Below are 16888 nucleotides of genomic sequence, written 5' to 3' on the forward strand. Positions count from 1 at the left end.
CCCTGCCTGATTTCTCGGCACGTTTGCGTTTTCCAAGGCGTTAAGTGCTCCTGGGGCAGCCGAGGGAGTGTGGGGTGAGGGTTCCACAGCTCCAACACCCCCAAATCCCTCCCCAACAGCAGCTTCCCAGGACAGTACAGTACAAACACCCCCTTCCTCCTCCCCACCCCATCCCAACCGACGTGGAAAAATATAAAAATCCCAAAACTTCTGCAATAATTTAGTTAGAATAGCTCCTCTGGGTTTGTGCAAATAAATTAAAACAACTAAAAAGGAACGTTAAAACACTTATTTCCAGACCGGCAGGAGTTAAACCAGCCCAGGTGCCTCCAAGGGGCTCGGCCAGGAAGACATCACAGCGAAGGAGTTTGGTGATGGTGATGGTTTTGTGGGTTTTCTCTCTAAGGTCCCTCAGCTGGGCAGGTCCTTCATCCCCAAGAGAGGACATCCCATGGGCTGGGCTCCGGAAAACAGCGGGTTTGGGACAAGAGACGTCACAAGCACAAAGTGCACAATATTTCTGGTATTTACAGAGACACAGCAGTCCTTCAAGTTTCAAGTTTTGTCAAAAGAAGAAGAGAAAAATAAAAAAATCAAATAAACCCCCCCCAAAACGAGACAAAAAAATAAACCGAACCCAAACTGACAAACTGAAGTGACAACAAAGGAGTTACCGGGATGGAAAAAAAAAAGAACAAAAAAAGAGGAAAACTGAAGTGATGACACAGCTGCATCGCTCCCAAGACAACAGGTAACACGTCCACAGGTGGGGCAGGGGTATGTACATCGGCGCCCGCCCGGCGCGGGGTCACCAGTCCGCGTCCTCCTCGATGTAGTAGTCGGGAGCTGTACCGTCGAAGAGACCTGGATCGAGGGACTTGCGCTGCTTCCCCCGGGCAAACACCCTGGAGATGGAGCCAAAGCCCATCTTCTCTTTCTTCTTTTTCCGTTTTTGGTCTTCCAGGTCCTCTAGAGACTGTGGGAGGAGAGGATATGGATTTGGACACTTTGTTTTTGGCTTCACCCTTCTTACTCCTTACATGGACAATGGAGGGTCCCAGTCCTGAAGAAATACTTAGGTCCAGGTCCCAGAAATAGTCATGTCTAGGTCCCAAAGAAATACTTGGGTCCATATCCCAAAAACATCAAGATCCTGGACCAGTGAAATAATATTCTGAAATCTGTGTGGTGAAATCTCACAGAGTCAATCAGGTTGGAAAAGACCTCATCAAGTCCAACCCATGACCTAACACCACTACATCAACTAGATCATGACACTAAGCACCACGTCCAGTCTCTCTCATCCTGTCAGTAGAGCCTGACCCTGACCTGGCTCCAACCTCCTTTCAGGGAGTTACAGAAACTGATAAGGTCTCTCCTGAGCCTCCTCCTCCCCACGATAAATTTGTAGTGAAATTGGGTCTCCTTCTCACATTTCTGGGATTTTGGCTTCTTAATTCAACTGGTTCAGGATTACAGATCCAGGAATGGAAGGTCAAAACAAGGGTCTGTCTGGATTGCAAAAACATCCCAATGTTTTAGGGTCAAATACAAAGGAATAATCTGACCTAGGCTGTGCCCTTCAAAAATCAAGACTGCAATAGACTCCTGAGCACAGCAAGTGCCTACGACAATACTTGGATTTTGGGGAATTTGAGGCATCCCAGACTTAAAATTCAGGGTGACTTCTACTCTACGTTTGAAAGATTCCAAATTGGTGCCTCTGACACCCCTAAAGTACTTTCTAGCACAGGACATGGTCTCACGAGCAGGATTTGAGAGGATTTGTGCCCTACCTGTACAATTGGGTTGTGCAAGTTCTTCTGTACCGGTCCAGGACTGTCCCCCTGCAGCAGAAGAAGATGAATCCATTGAATCAGCCCCAACACAGCCCAAGACCCACCAAAACCCTCCACAGCAAAAAGTAGCATGTTTGGGCAGCTGAATCACAGTGGGGCTGGGATAAACCCCCAGGAAAGCAACTTTCCAGGCCAGCAAAGCTCCATTCAAACTCAACATCATTTTGGGCAGCAGAGGACCTGCAGAATCCCTGGAGCCCATCTGCCCTGGGCAGGGCAGTCAGCCCCCACCACCCAGTGCCTTACGTTGCAGAGCGAGTGCGTTCGATGCCGCGGAGAGTTGATGTCGCTCGGCGTGGACGACCTGTCGCCCTCGGCCGCGGAGGCGTCGGAGATGATGGACGGCTGCCGGGAATGGCACGGACTCACTCTGACTGCTGGGAGGTACAGGGGGGACAACCAAGCAGTTAACACCACACCCAGCCAAACTTCTGATGAGCTTCCACAAAACTATTTTGGGTTTACCCATGGGTTTCCCTCCCCAGAAGGAGTTCGGCCCTGAGAAGTTGCCCGCGCCCTGATCCGCGCGTGGTGCCCACCTTGCCGGTCTGCTGAGTGCTGGGGGTGTGAGTGGTAGAGGGTCTGCTGGCTCTGCCTGATGGCAGCTGTCAGAGGGAGGTCAGCCTGCATCACCCACTCCTGGTTGCCGTTCAGCACCGTCTCGCCCGGCATGGCCAAGGAATGACGCTTGGGGACGTCCTTGGTCAGCGTGGCCAGGGACTGCTTGGCCTGAGGAAGGACACCAAGGTGATGATGACAGCAAGAAAACCATAGGAATGTCTGGAGCAGCAGAACAAGCAGTAACACACTGCACCAAACCCACTCACTCCTTGACAAGTAAATACATGTGCTGCTCTTCATGCCAAGGACATGAATCTCCTTTTTAGTGATGGAATTTTTCCCCCCAGTATTGCACTGCAGCAAACAACCCAATCTCTGAGTTACCCAGCTCACCATGGCCAGCTCAGCCTCCAGCTCCTTCATGCGGTTGTCTTTGAGGTCCAGCTGGGAGCGGAGGGCACTGGCGTGGTCTGTTGCGTCCTTGGCTTGTCGCCGCAGCTCCCACTTCTCCCGCTCCAGGAGGTCCTTCTCCTTTGCCAAGGCTTTCACCGCGTCCTCGCTCTCCTGTCGGGACATGGGTGGCCATCAGGAAGGGAAAAATCCGTGTGCTATTACAAACCCCTCTGTAATGACCCTCTGAGGGACCACCCAACCATGACTGGTTAGTTTGGGTGTCACAATTGTCCTGTGCATAACCATGAGTGGTCAGTTTGGGTGTCACAATTGTCCTGTGCTGGCAGGGATGGCTACAGACAGGAGCAGGAAGCTCTAGGATGCCAAAAAGGGATGCCCACCATGCACCTAGTTAAAATTACATGCAATTTCCCATGTCTGGCCTGATTCCCTCTAGTATTTCTTTAACCATACCATGCTGTGGTACCAGCAAGGGTCCTGCTAGGACTTCAGTGGCTTTTTGCCTGTTACAAGCCAAGTTTCACACTCCTGCTGCTGACACCCCTCCATGCCATGAGCCCACGGTGCTGAGCTCCCACACTCACTTTCCTGTGCTGCTCGTAGTTGCGGATGAAGTCACGGAGCTGTTCCTCACGGCTCTCCAGGGTGGCATAGAGCTGCTGCATCTGGCTCACCAGGTCTGTCTTCTCTCCCTTCAAGCGCTTGCGGTCAGCTTTCATGGCTGTGGGAGAGGAAGGCTTGAGCATGGTGGGCACAGCAGTCCCTTAACTACAGATCTTTGTTTTCTCAAGGAAAAAATACCAAATCACAATCCCAGGGGCTGGGGCAGGAACAGAGACCCAATTCACCCCTGAAATGCCCATCAGGGCACCACCATGGCTCCTTATCATCACCCACGCTCCAAGGGACAGCTCAGCCCCTGGAAAAGGAGATTTGGGAGCAAAACTGCTGCCTCAGCCTCAGGGCCTGCCACAGGAAAACCTGCTGCTCCCTTTCCAGGATAAATAAACCACAGCTGGTTTATTTTTAGCAGTGAGGCAGATTCCGGCCACGCTCCCATGAGCCCAGGACACAGCTCCCTGAGCATTCCCTTCCAGCTCAAGGATGCTGTGGTGGGACAGGGGGACAGGGCAGGGGCACTGTGGGATGTGATGGGGTGTTCCAACAGCACTGAGAGGAACTCAAAACCTTCATGCTTTCCCTCTCCCATGCACCAGTGAGGGATGCTCATCGGCACAGCTACTGGGAGGTTGGTAATCCAGGGGGGATTACAGAATCTGACATAAAACAGGGAGTTTCAGTCATTTCTGCACATTAATCCTTTGCCCAGCCTTGAACCTGGGCCTTGGCAGCACTGCAGAAATGCCCTGTGGCTCCCTGCTCTGGGTACACCCCAACCCACCAAAGTGTTTAGGTTGGATATTAGGAAGAGATTTTTTTTATGGAGAGAGTGCTCAGGCATTGGAATGTGCTGCCCAGGGAGGTGGTGGATTCACCATCCCTGGAGGTTTTCAAGCTGAGACTGGATGTGGCACTTAGTGCCATGGTCTAGGAACTACAGTAGGGTTGGACTTGATGATCTTGGAGTTCTTTTCCAACCTGGTTGATTCTATGAACTCCTCCTAGGACAACTCAGCCCCTTCTAACACTGGGACTTCCTTTACTTTTTTTTCCCACCTTAGGAAATTACTACAGAAACCCTCTAAAAACAATCCCAACCACATCTAAGTCTTTCAAAAAGCCCTTTCCAGCTGCCTGTGCATACCTAACCACAACCTTCCCCCCTTGCCCAGTTCTTTCACATGAACTAAAAACTTGATGAAAAAGAAAATTAATGATAAGTTGACCAAGCCATACCAAGGTGAGATCCAGACCCCACAGACATATATATACACACACATATATTTAATTTGCTCAAGGATACTGAGAGGCTGTTATAAAAGTTTAAGTCATATTTGCCACTCTCTGATGCTCGAGGCAACAAAAGGCTCCTAATGAATTTAATTAAGTAGTGAGTCCCCTATAGCATACAAACTCTCTTAATTAGTGGCAATGTTCAGGGCCCTTAAAGATTTACAGAAAACACTTCATCACTCACCAGTAAAATAAAATAAAGATGCTCTGAAGTACTATTAGAAAAGTAACTACCTCCCAAGGTGAAATATATGCCAATTTACCAATATTTACCCATATTCTCATCACTATGTCAGTACTGCAAGGAGATGATGGAATTTGGGTATTGAAAGAAGTTACTTTTTTTTCCTATTAACCCAACAGGAAAATTTACCATTTGTTTAACTTCATACTTGAGATTTGCTAAAATTAACACACTTTTTTTTCCTCCCCTCTATTGCTCTCCCTCCTCCAAAACCGATTAGCTCCTAAAGCTTAAAGAAGATTTATCAGTCATTTGAGAACTTCATTCCAAACCCAATTAATAGGAAATTAATTGAAAAAGGCAGGAAAAAAAAGAAAAAGTAAGACAGAAGTGAGCCATGAGGGCTGCCAGAGGCTTCTGGACTGAGCCCCACTTGCTGCAGCAGCTTAATTTGTCCTTAGCAAACAAGCCCTGCTAATTACTCGGTCGGGGAAAACGAGCCTTTGCAATCCATGGCTCAACGGCACGGCCAGCCAAGGAGGAATAAAGTGGGTTTTTTCACTGGCTATCAGGGCCATCTGTGGAGGTGAAATGGCTTTTTTTTTCTTTAATCTCATGATCCAGGGCCAGATTTCTATATCCCATGCCTGCTAGGAGTATCCACATTAACTCTTCCCCAGCCCATCAGCACGGTGGGCTCTGGCCAAACCTCTGACCTGTTCACAAAAGACAAGGAGCAAGAAATCCTAAACCCATACCAGGAGTGGAAGGTACTTCTCTTATTTGCATTATTAATTCTCCCCTCACACCCAAAGAATACAGCAGGAGGGGAGGGGGAACACACTAGACCTCCTTGTGCTTGTTGTGCTTGGCAGCAGCCACAGCAGCCAAGATGAGTTGGGACCAGCAGAGTGAACTCCACTGTGTGTAGAGTGGAGCTCTCCCTGCCACTCCCCCGTGCCCACGTGCACAGGGTCACCCTACACTCCTGTTATTTGAGCCTCCACCTGCTGCCACACGATCCATCCCCTGGGCATTGGTCCTGTGGGGGAAGGATGATGGACACAGATGTAACGGGACCAGCTCTGTGCTGGGCTCCTCCTGCAGCCAAAACAATTAAGAATCCACCCCCTCAGCGCCTTCTGTTTCCAGCTCTACCTGACGAGCCGAAATCCAATCGCTCCACTGCAAAGGCACAGCCTCACCTGGCCTGGATCAGGAACAGAGTGGTCAGCAGGACCAGGATGGTGATTCTGCCCCTGGACTCGGTGCTGGTGAGGTCACACCTTGAATCCTGTGCTCAGCTCTGGGCCCCTCAGCTCAGGAGGGACATTGAGGGGCTGGAGCAGGTCCAGAGAAGAGCAACGAGGCTGGGGAAGGGACTGGAGCACAAGTGGCATGAGGAGAGGCTGAGGGAGCTGGGAGTGTTCAGCCTGGAGAAGAGGAGGCTCAGGGGAGACCTCATCACCCTCTGCAACTCCCTGACAGGAGGTTGGAGTCAGGTGGGGGTTGGTCTCTTCTCCCAGGCAACCAGCAGCAGGACAAGAGGGCACAGACTCAAGCTCTGCCAGGGGAGGGTTAGGTTGGATATTAGGAAGAGATTTTTTCCAGAGAGAGTGCTCAGGCATTGGAATGTGCTGCCCAGGGAGGTGGTGGATTCACCACCCCTGGAGGTTTTCAAGCTGAGACTGGATGTGGCACTTAGTGCCATGGTCTAGTAACCACAGTAGGGTTGGACTTGATGGTCTTGGAGGTCTTTTCCAACCTGGTTGAGTCTATGAAATTAATAATATCAAATTAAGGGAAAATCAAGCACAGAACATCCTTAGCTGGAAGGGACCCACAGGGACCATTGAAATCCAACTCCTGGTCCTGTGAGGAAGTGGTGGGTGCACCATTCAAGCCAGGTTTTCTTGGAGGACATAAGGACAATAACTGGTTTGACTACCTTGGTAATGTGATATTAGATGAAAAACTACTGTTTGAACCATAGAAGCAGCATCTCTGCCCAGCTTCACATTCTGGGATGAGGTAGCAGAGCTCAAACACACACCAGGGCACTGGAAGCAGACACAGCACACCTCTGATGCTCCAAAGAGCAGGTTCCCATGACTCCCACACACTTCCAAGACCTTCTCTTGCCCCTCACAATGTGAATTTCCACACCAGGAACAGAATCAGAGCTGACTCTATCACTTACTGAATCATACACTTATTTTCTAACGCAGAGAAAAGCATCCTCAGGGAGCACCACTCAAACCTCAGCGATGCCCCACACAACAGGAATGCGTAAACCTATCCTGTCCCATTAACATTTACTTAATTTCTCCTGTTTCTCCCTCCCAACCATGAAATTCAATATTGTCACCATGACTAACCCATAAAATCGGTCAGCCCTGCACAGGGATCTCAGCACTGCTCCTGGCTTTGTAATTAAATAGGCGTGAGCGTTCTCTGGGCACGGCCATCGCCACCAGGAAGAGCTTGATGTTGAAGAGGTCAACGTTATGCAGTGTCATGCAGAGACAACCCTCACTCCTGGTGTGCAGAGGTATGAAGCATGCAAGAAATTAGAGTCCAATGCCAAATTTCACAAAAATGTTAGGTGAGGTGTTTCACCTTGGGGGAATTTACCTGGAAACACCCTGTTATAGGGTTAAGGGTTTTCCAAACCTGACCCTAATGGTCAAACAAGGTGGTCAGGGACTTCTGGAAATTGAAGGTGGACCTTCAAAGGTGAACACAACAGGTTTTTTGACAGATCTCCATGTCGTTTTGGTGGAGAGGGTTTCCTTGGCTGGGTCACCTGTCTGCTGAGATATCCATCCACCACACCTCCGTCTGCTAGGACACTCATCCATCCATTCCTGCAGCCAGCTGCAGCCAGCTGAGGGTGCTGTGGGTTTCTGCAGGAAGCTTGTCCCAGCCCAAATACCTTTCTCAGGAGGTCACAGCTCCAAGCTGTGGGCTTGGGAGGGAGGAGACTGGGATACAACTCATCTGTGGAGCAAACGTGAAGTCGGTTCATGCTTTTCCAAGCAGCAGGGAAAGCCAGCCCGAGGTTCCACCTTGGCACTCAGAAAGGAAACAGAATCCAGGTTTGCTCTCCACATGATAATCCCGCAGGCAAGCTCCAGCATATTGGATAAACCTTCCCAGAAATGGGGTTTGTGCCATTAGCCCACACACTCATGGATGTCACCTGGCCAAGAGGCTCCTTGAGTCCCCCAGGCTCTTGGGCACAGTCCCTGCCTGCAGCAGGTCCCAGCAGTAATCAAGCTGTCTGCAACTTCTCCTGCTGGGGATTTCTGCATCAGAAATCCAGACCACATCCACACCTTTCCAGCCAGGGCATTAATGCTAGAAGCAAAATCCAGAGTCCCAGTCCCAGCAGAGGGGGAGAGGACAATTGGACATAGCAAGATTTTATTTGGATGTTAATTGATTACAAAAATAGTGCAAGGTATAGAATTAACTCAGCAATAAAGGATGGAATAAAGAAGCATAAAGCACACGCCGTCAGGGATACAGAAACTGGTCGAGTTGAAGGTATAGACTCAACAATAAAGGGTGGAATAAAGAAGCATAAAGCACATGCTGTCAGGGATACAGAAACTGGTCGAGTTGCTTGTGCAGAGCATCCTGTGCTGGGCCTGATCCCTGCTCCCTTCCTCATGGCAAGGGAGGTAGCATGGCACAGGGAAGATGCTGCACAGGATTATTTGCTTTACCTCTGTGCCATATGCTGTAGGGAAGAGCTACAATAAAGGGTGGAATAAAGAAGCATAAAGCACATGCTGTCAGGGATACAGAAACTGGTCGAGTTGCTTGTGCAGAGCATCCTGTGCTGGGCCTGATCCCTGCTCCCTTCCTCATGGCAAGGGAGGTAGCATGGCACAGGGAAGATGCTGCACAGGATTATTTGCTTTACCTCTGTGCCATATGCTGTAGGGAAGAGCTGGAAATGCACCACTGAAGAGGGACCATGAACTCACCCTCCATCCAGACCATCACAGAATAAAGGCTCTTAAAAAACACTGGAGCCTCCAAAAGCAAACCCAAGAGCAAACCCTCTCCACTTCCCTCTGCAGTACAGCCTGGAGAGCCAAGATCCATCTGAACCAGCTGTGTTGCATTTCCAGGCTCAGAGCCAGCGACGATGACAGATTTCCATATAATTTATCTGCTAATGACATTCCACAGGACCCAATGTGGATCCTGTGCCACTGGAGGCACAGGGATGCTGCAGCTGATGCTGCTGGGCAGGGATGCAGGCTGCAAGGAGGAAGCTGCTCCCTGGCTTCAAGACATGACTGACACAGATCCCTGAGCTACAGGAGAGCTACAGGCATGTTTCCCTGCGCTCCTGGCACTGCCTTATCCCAGAGTTCCTTAACACAGAGCCATTACTTCCCCAATCTGTCCATCAGTGGATAAGTTTCTCCTGGCAGAGCCAGTCACCAGGCACTGTTTTTCCTCCCCTTTTGGCTCTGTTTCTCTATGGACAATTTTTCATGGAAAGGAAAAAGGATTTTTTTTCCCCCCTCCAGCTGCTGATCCCGTTTTCACATTATCCATCTCAGTCACTGTGCCAAGTCTGCTCTGCTGCCCAGAGCCTCCAGCCTGGTCAGCTTTTCCAAATGACTCAAAAGCTTCCCAGTATTGCAGGGGAGGGAAGAAGCATTGATTTAAAAAGGCTTCTTGTTATGTTCCTTTCCAAGTGACAACTGAGATTCCCTCTTCCTAGCCATCACACCTGCAGAGAACTGCTGGAAAACCAATCTCAGTGGCTCTGACAGTGGCCAATAAAAGCCCAATAAAAAAGACCCCAACATTATATTCCTTAAATACTCACAACTTTCAAGCCAAATTCATGTTTTCTCTGGACTGTCTTCCACTAAAGTCTGCATGGCCTCACTGCAGCTTCTTTGATGACTTACTACTCTTATTTTTCTTGCAAACAGCACTATAATAGTTCTGCTTTTCCGCATTTTGCATTTATCAGCAATTCCTCCTCCCTGTCCATGAGCAAATATTCCCTAATGAAGGTTTTTTTCTCCTCCAATTACAGTTTTATACACCCAAAGCATTTCCTGCTGCCAGAGGCTGCACTGGTGGTATGTATGTGAGACAGGATTTTCAAGGTATTTTGGCTGTTAGGAATATTTAGGGATGTTTCTGTAAATCATAAGAGTGATCATATGAAATCTGCTGAAATCCCTCCCCAAATACTGACTCAGCTCAATTCCATGCCCTTCCAAGCATCTCAGCATCTGGGACTGGGGGGAAGACACGGTGGCCCCACAGGTCCCCACGTGCCTCTCAGCCTCTGAGCCTGAAAACTTTTGACAGCTTCTCCTCATAATCCGCAAACACGAGCTGACAAGTGCAAGTTATAGTCGGCATGTTGGGGATTTGAGATGATATTTAGAGCTGCAGCACTGCCAGGGTTTGATGCCTGAGAGCTTTCCCTTGCTCAGGATCATCCCACAGCTCCAACTAACAAACCATCCTGTCTGCATTTATTGGCAGCTCGTTTTTGGGGAGGAAAAACTGCAACGTGGTGTTTTGCTCTGCACATCTCAGTCTGGGGGCTCACCGTGCAGATGTTGGTGAGGGAGGGAAAGCACAGCCCTGACCAGGATGAAAATACCCAAATCAAGGAGAAACTGCACATCACCTGCAGGTAACTCCATGTGGGATAAGGAAAATTGCAGTCACCAGGAAACTTGCTGCTTCCCTCCTTGTAGGGGCTCAAATCCACCCCCACCTCCAGCTGCATTTCAGCCTCTGCCTTGGCTCTGCTCTACAGCTGTGAAGGAATTCCTTTGCAATGCTGCAAACAGCCCCCACACCCCATTTCCCAGCCCACTGGCTGTATATCCTGCTCCATCCTGGCTCCACACCAGGCAGGAGAGTGAGTGGTCTCAGGGAGACCAAACCCTGCCACGTGCACATGGTGAACACACTTTGCACAGCCCAAATGAAAAGGGTGGGGGGTTGTTTTCCTCGTTAATTAACTTCTTGAAGGTTTAGGGTTCTGGGGAGAGGGAAGCACAGTCCTTACCCTGCAGAGCCTCCTTGGCACGTGCCAGCTCCTGCTCCTTCTGTGCCAGCTGCACCTTCAGCTCGGTGGCTGAGAGCACCTCGGGTGATTTGCTGCCGTGTGTCTCCTCCAGGTCCTTCGTCAGCATTTCCTTCATTTGCCGGAGCAGGTGAACCTCCTCCTGCAGCTGAGCCACCTCCTCCCTCAGCAGAGCTGGAGGAAGAGAAGACACAATGTGAGGAAGTGACTGATGGGCTCCCGGCACGGCCCGGAGCTCTGCTGGAAACTCAAACCCCAGGGAAATGCTGCTGGGGGGAACCCTCCCTGCTGGCAAAACTGCTCTGCACAGCCCAAAACCTGTATCACTCTGGGACCACAGGAGGAGGAGGAGGGATGAAATGAGGAGGCATTGGGTTGGGAGGAAGAAATCTCCACTGGGTGCTGCTTTTGTATTAAACAACTCAAAATAAATGTTGACATGTAATAATAATAATAAGAATAAACAAAAAGCACTTCCCCATCCAAACCACTCACTGACACATTGCCAGGGACCAACAGAGCCTCCTGAGCTCCATGAAGCCTCAGACACCTCAGTTCTTCTTCCAGCCACTCACATGCTCAGGGCACACCCAGCAAAATGCAACACAACCACTCTGAGATTGGAAAAGGGAACACGATGCTTCCACCTGCAGCCCCAAATCCTGATGTTTTGCAGATATACACCCAGTGACTGCTCACTCCTCCAAACAGCTGCATGGCAGGAGCATCCTGGCAGATTCCAGCCTGGATCCCTTCTGCAACAGGCACTGGAGGAAAGCTCCAGTCACCTCCTTTCCTACAGCTGCACCCACCACTTACTGCAATAAAGAGCTTTTCTGACAGTTCCACACTGAACCCATTGCCCTCATCCTGCAAAACACTTGAGGGCTATGCCTGTGCCACTGCAAATCCTCATCTCAGTTTGGTTTTGCTTTCCCTTTCCTTTCAAAAGGAAAAGGCCAGAGAAAAGCCCTTATTGATCCCAAAGTAGCTTCTTGATTTCACAGAATCATGGAATGGTTTGGGTTGGAAAGGACCTAAAAGACCAGCAAGTCCAACCCCCTCCATGGGCAAGGACAACTTCCATTAGATCAGGCTGCTCCAAACTCCATCCAACCTGGCCTTGAACACTTCCAGGGATGGCCATCCACATCCTCTTTGTTTTGCACCATGCCCTTGGATACAGGGAGAAAAAACTACCTCTTCAACACCCATGGTACAAGAAAAATGAAAGAGAAATCAAACCCAAACACTCTCTCCAAGCTACTGTGATTAGGTCCTTTCTCCAGTGCCCTCTGTGCAGCAGCCAGCCTGGAGGATACCAACTGGGCATGGAATATAGGGATTTTTCCCCTTATTTTAGCTTGTGTCCCTCCACACGTGCTCCAGGCCGTTTCCTTTCCGGCACCACTGCGGAGCAGGGCCAGGAGGTGACGCCGGCAGCAGGACAGGGAGAGGCAGCTCCCCCCGGCAGCTGCGCCAGGAAGGCATAAAATCTGGTTCACATACTTGAAATGCTTCCCGAGTGGAAGCTGGCAAGGCCCCTTCTGTAAATTATTTAGCAATAAAGTCACTAACGAGGAACAGTCGAGCTCCAGGCCAGGGGGTTTGGTGCAGCCCAAAGTGCTTTCTTGAAGTCCATGCAGAAAAAAGCAAGAACCAAGAGGCAGCCAAGACAACAAGATCTTCCCCAGGAATGGTAGAAACACAACATATCCTCTCCAGCCTCTGGGAACCTGAAGAGGATGTGAGGGACTCAGACATGGTGGAATATTGATGGTATAAAACCCATGCAGTGCCTTCTCTGGACACAGAAAGTCCTGTGCAACCCCTCAAAAACACTCCTGGCTGCCACAAATTGCTCATTTTTTTCCCCACTGATAATGCATTTTCACCTTTCCTTACAAGCCACTTCACCCAAGAGACACAGTGGGTTATTCCCAGGGAAAAAAATGAACCAGAAGAGGAGGATGGAGCAGAGCAGCCTGCAGAGGGGTGATTGATCCTCATGAATTCCTGCAAATTGCAGCATTTTGATGGGAATCAAGAAAATCCTTATGCAGCAGGGGGAAGGGATAGGGGAAACAAAGCTGAGGACAGGCAGCCCTGGGGGGAATTCTACTGCAGGGAATCCCAGAAGGGTCCTTGGACATGGCCCAGAAGCTCCTTGCTGTAACACACTGCCCAGCACAGCTCCCCAAAACCACATTGTTCCCCTCTGATCCCAGGTAGGAAACAGGGAAAAAACTCAAAAGCATCCCTACTGTGAAGCAGGCAACAAAGCAATTTCATCCCCAACTTAGAACTTGGCTCCCAATCCAGGCAGAAACTGCTGAAGGATTAAAATCCAAGATCTATGAGAAGCTGTAGATGCAATCTGGAGAGGAGCAGGCAGCACTCTGCTCCCCATGCTGCTGGTACAAGCCAAAGTCTATGGAGAAACCTGAATTACTGAGCTCAGGAACAGCCAGATATCCAAAAGTCTTGCTTTTTTATATAGGTATAATTTGATATATATGTATCTGTATAAAAATAAATTTTGCTTTGCAATACATACTTATTTTTGCTATATATTTTATTATATATATATATATGGCAAAAGCACAATCAATTTTGAATATATGTATGTATATATAAAAATTGGAAAGCACGATCCATGAAGCCAAGGTTTGACAGGAAAATCCCTCTTCTAACTAACTCCCTCCCAAGGCTGCTGCCAATATTATAGAATCTCAGACTAGTCTGAGTTGGAAGTGACCTTAAAGCTCATCTCATTCCATCCCCTGCCACTAGCCCAGGTTGTTCCAAGCCCCATCCAACCTGGCCTGGAACACTTCCAGGGATGGAGCAGCCACAGCTTCTCTGGGCATATGTTGCCTCACCCTCACTTGTGTACTGGATTTCCACTGCTCTGACACTTCCCCCTGCTCTTTTGCCCACCAAAATCACACCAATTTTCCCCCCAAGTCACATCTCCCCCCAGCATGGAGCATCTGCTCTCCCCATCACTCTCCTCCAAGCTTCGATCCCATATTCTATTGGGAGGGTCCTACAGAGAAATCCCATTTTATCTGCATAATTCACATTAAGAGAACTACTCAGCTGAAAAGGGAAATTTTAACTTCACTTTAAAACAGGGAGGAGAAATCCCCCATTGCTCTGTCAACTTTAAGCACCTAAACAAACGACCTGAAAAGCAACATTTGCTCTTAGCGATCCTTACACAAAATTCCAATAACCAGGAAAATGGGGCCAATTATTCAGGAACCTCATTTCAGCCTCTATTTCTTCCCCATACAGACAACTCAGTGAGGATTTCCATGCTATTCCTGTGAGCTAGACAGATCTGTGCCTATATTTGAAGCTGCAAAGGAGACTGAAGTCAGCATCGAGTGGGGACCAGGGCTCAGTGCCCCCTCCACACCCTAACATGATGCAAAACCACAACATGGATAATAGAATAATTTTAAAAAACCCTTTTATTTTTTGCACTTTACCCTTGCAAATGTCACTCTATTTGGGTGCATAGTGAAATTTGCTGCTAGGAACAACCCTCAAAAAGCTTCCACAGCACATTTCCCACAAGTGAAATTTGCTGCCAGGAACAATCCCCAAAAAGCTTCCACAGCACATTTCCCACAGTATTTTCATCCCTTTTATTCAGTTTTTTAACTCCTTTTTGCAACCTTTTTTTTTTATTATTTTTGCAGCAAGATTAGATGCCTCGTGTAATTCTTGACCACCCAGAGGGGAAGAAAAATGTTTGCAGCAAGATTAGATGCCTCATGTAATTCTTGACCACCCAGAGGGGAAGGAGTCATCACTCATTCCAGCCCCTTCCAAATCTGCTGCAAGTGAGCAGTGATGATATGAATGCAATTTAAACATTTCCCAGACTAATTGATGGAAACTACCATTCCCACAGAAATAATTGGCTGTTAATTATATTTCAGTTGATAGCATTAAACTTCCATGACACTGCTGGATTCTGCATACTTTATGCTTTAAGCACTGATTGGTGTTCACATCTAAGTCAGATTTTTGGGTTTTTTTTTTTTTTTTTAGTTGTGGTGAACACCTCCAGACAGCATTGGGGTTGAAGTTTTCACTCCTGCTCCTGGCAAATCCCATCTTGAACTCCTCTGGGCAGCAGATCCAACCTCCATGCAGCAGCAAAGCCTTTTACTGGCCTTGGAACAGGCATCACTTTAAAGACATCCATTTAAAAGCCTTTTTTTCCCCATGTAACTCAGCTGACACGATTGCTGTACACACATTTGTGCCTTCAGAGGGATGTATTAAAAATGGATGCAGTACAAATGACAAAGCTCACATTGGTGAATTAGTATCTCAGGTGAAAGCTGCACTTTGTGCTGCTGTTGTGAGGATTCAAGACCTAGGGATGAGTTGAGTTCATATTTTAAAGAGCAGCTCATCGCCTCTGATTGCTAAGTAGCTTCCCAGCTTGGGAGCTCCCTCTTAAAAAGGTGCAGAGAGCTGGAAAGGAACCTTCTGACAAGGGCCTGGAGTGACAAGACAAGGGGGAATGACTTCCCACTGCCAGAGGGCAGGGTTAGATTGGATATTGGGAAGAAATCCTTCCCCGTGAAGGTGCTGAGACACTGGCACAGGTTGCCCAGAGAAGCTGTGGCTGCCCCATCCCTGGAAGTGTTCCAGACCAGGTTGGACAGGACTTTGAGCATCCTGGGCTAGTGGAAGATGTCCCTACCCATGGCAGGGGATTGGACTAGACAGTCTTTAAGGTCTCCTCCAACCCAATACATTTGGAAAAATACCCAGCTCCTACCATGACCCATGACCTGCTGGGGCAAAGTCAATACATCCCTCTTTGATATCAGACACCAGGATGGACTCACAGCCCCCCAAAACCAGATCCCTCCCCACCTCATCCTCCAGCATCATCTCCTCAAGGGCATAAGCACAAGGGCCTGAAATTTGTCCAGCATCTCTTCAGCCCAGTCCTGCTGCCACACACTGTCTACATCCCTGGGAATGGCATCTCCCCAGCACTGCAGTGCTCCATGACCTCAGAGGAGCTGTCAGCCACCAGTGCTCCCTCCTGGGTGGGCATCAGGGCTCTCAGCAGAGCCCCTTGGGCTAGTAAAATGAATGTTGGCTTTCCACATCCATCTCTTGGGCCCAAAGCTTTTCATTCCATCCCCTGCTACTGCTGTGGTGCTGCATGTGAATGAGCTGTCACACCTGAACACAGGTACAAACACTCCTTAGCCATTTGGGGTTAAAGCTTTCATCCAATGAGCTCAAATGCTTCCAAACACCATTTCTGAGCATTTCCTGAGTTAGCCACAGGCTTAGCCTCAGCACTTTCACACGGTCACAGCTGTAGGACAGGATCCCCAGCCACATGCCTGGACTATGTGCTACTACTAACTGGTGTTTGCACCTATGGGTCAGGATGTGCAGACACCACCTGCCTGCCAAGTTCCCACCGTGCCCAGGTACCCCCCAAACCCCAAAATAACAATTATTTCCACCACGGAGACGACTGCCCTGGGCACATACATGGGTGGGTATCTCACAGTGGGTAGAACTCCAAACTGATCTAAACCTCTGTGCATACCAACAGGAGGGTGGGCAGAGAGCTTTGGGGGGCACAGGGATTTAGGGCCAGGCTATGGGGGGGGGTGAAAGCTTCCAGAAACAGAGAGAATATAAAAACCAGCGGCTGGTGGGGTGAAACCCCCGGAGAGACTGAGAAACCTCTGCCAACACGCTCCAACTTCTCCAGGAGACAAAATGGACTACAGGGCACAGGGAGGTGCCTGCTGCCAGCTCTCCCCAGCCCTCGGGGGGCACGAAGCCCCTGGCCCTGGGGCAGCACAGCCACCC

At 49.2% G+C, this 16888-nt stretch overlaps 1 protein-coding gene across 1 annotated transcript; it reads right to left on the bottom strand.

Annotated features, from left to right (window-relative positions):
* Positions 1–799: 799 nt before the first annotated feature.
* KAZN (kazrin, periplakin interacting protein) lies at positions 800–11183 on the bottom strand. The gene is made up of 7 exons (XM_009081671.1): positions 11000–11183; positions 3419–3555; positions 2814–2984; positions 2399–2588; positions 2106–2236; positions 1797–1847; positions 800–976 (listed from the first exon to the last, which is right to left on the bottom strand). Exons 1-7 carry the CDS (start codon positions 11133–11135, stop codon positions 809–811), a joined length of 984 nt encoding a protein of 327 aa, XP_009079919.1. The 5' UTR covers positions 11136–11183; the 3' UTR covers positions 800–808.
* Positions 11184–16888: the final 5705 nt, after the last annotated feature.

The sequence above is a fragment of the Acanthisitta chloris genome, unplaced genomic scaffold (assembly GCF_000695815.1).
Source record: "Acanthisitta chloris isolate BGI_N310 unplaced genomic scaffold, ASM69581v1 scaffold17869, whole genome shotgun sequence".
NCBI lineage: Eukaryota > Metazoa > Chordata > Aves > Passeriformes > Acanthisittidae > Acanthisitta > Acanthisitta chloris.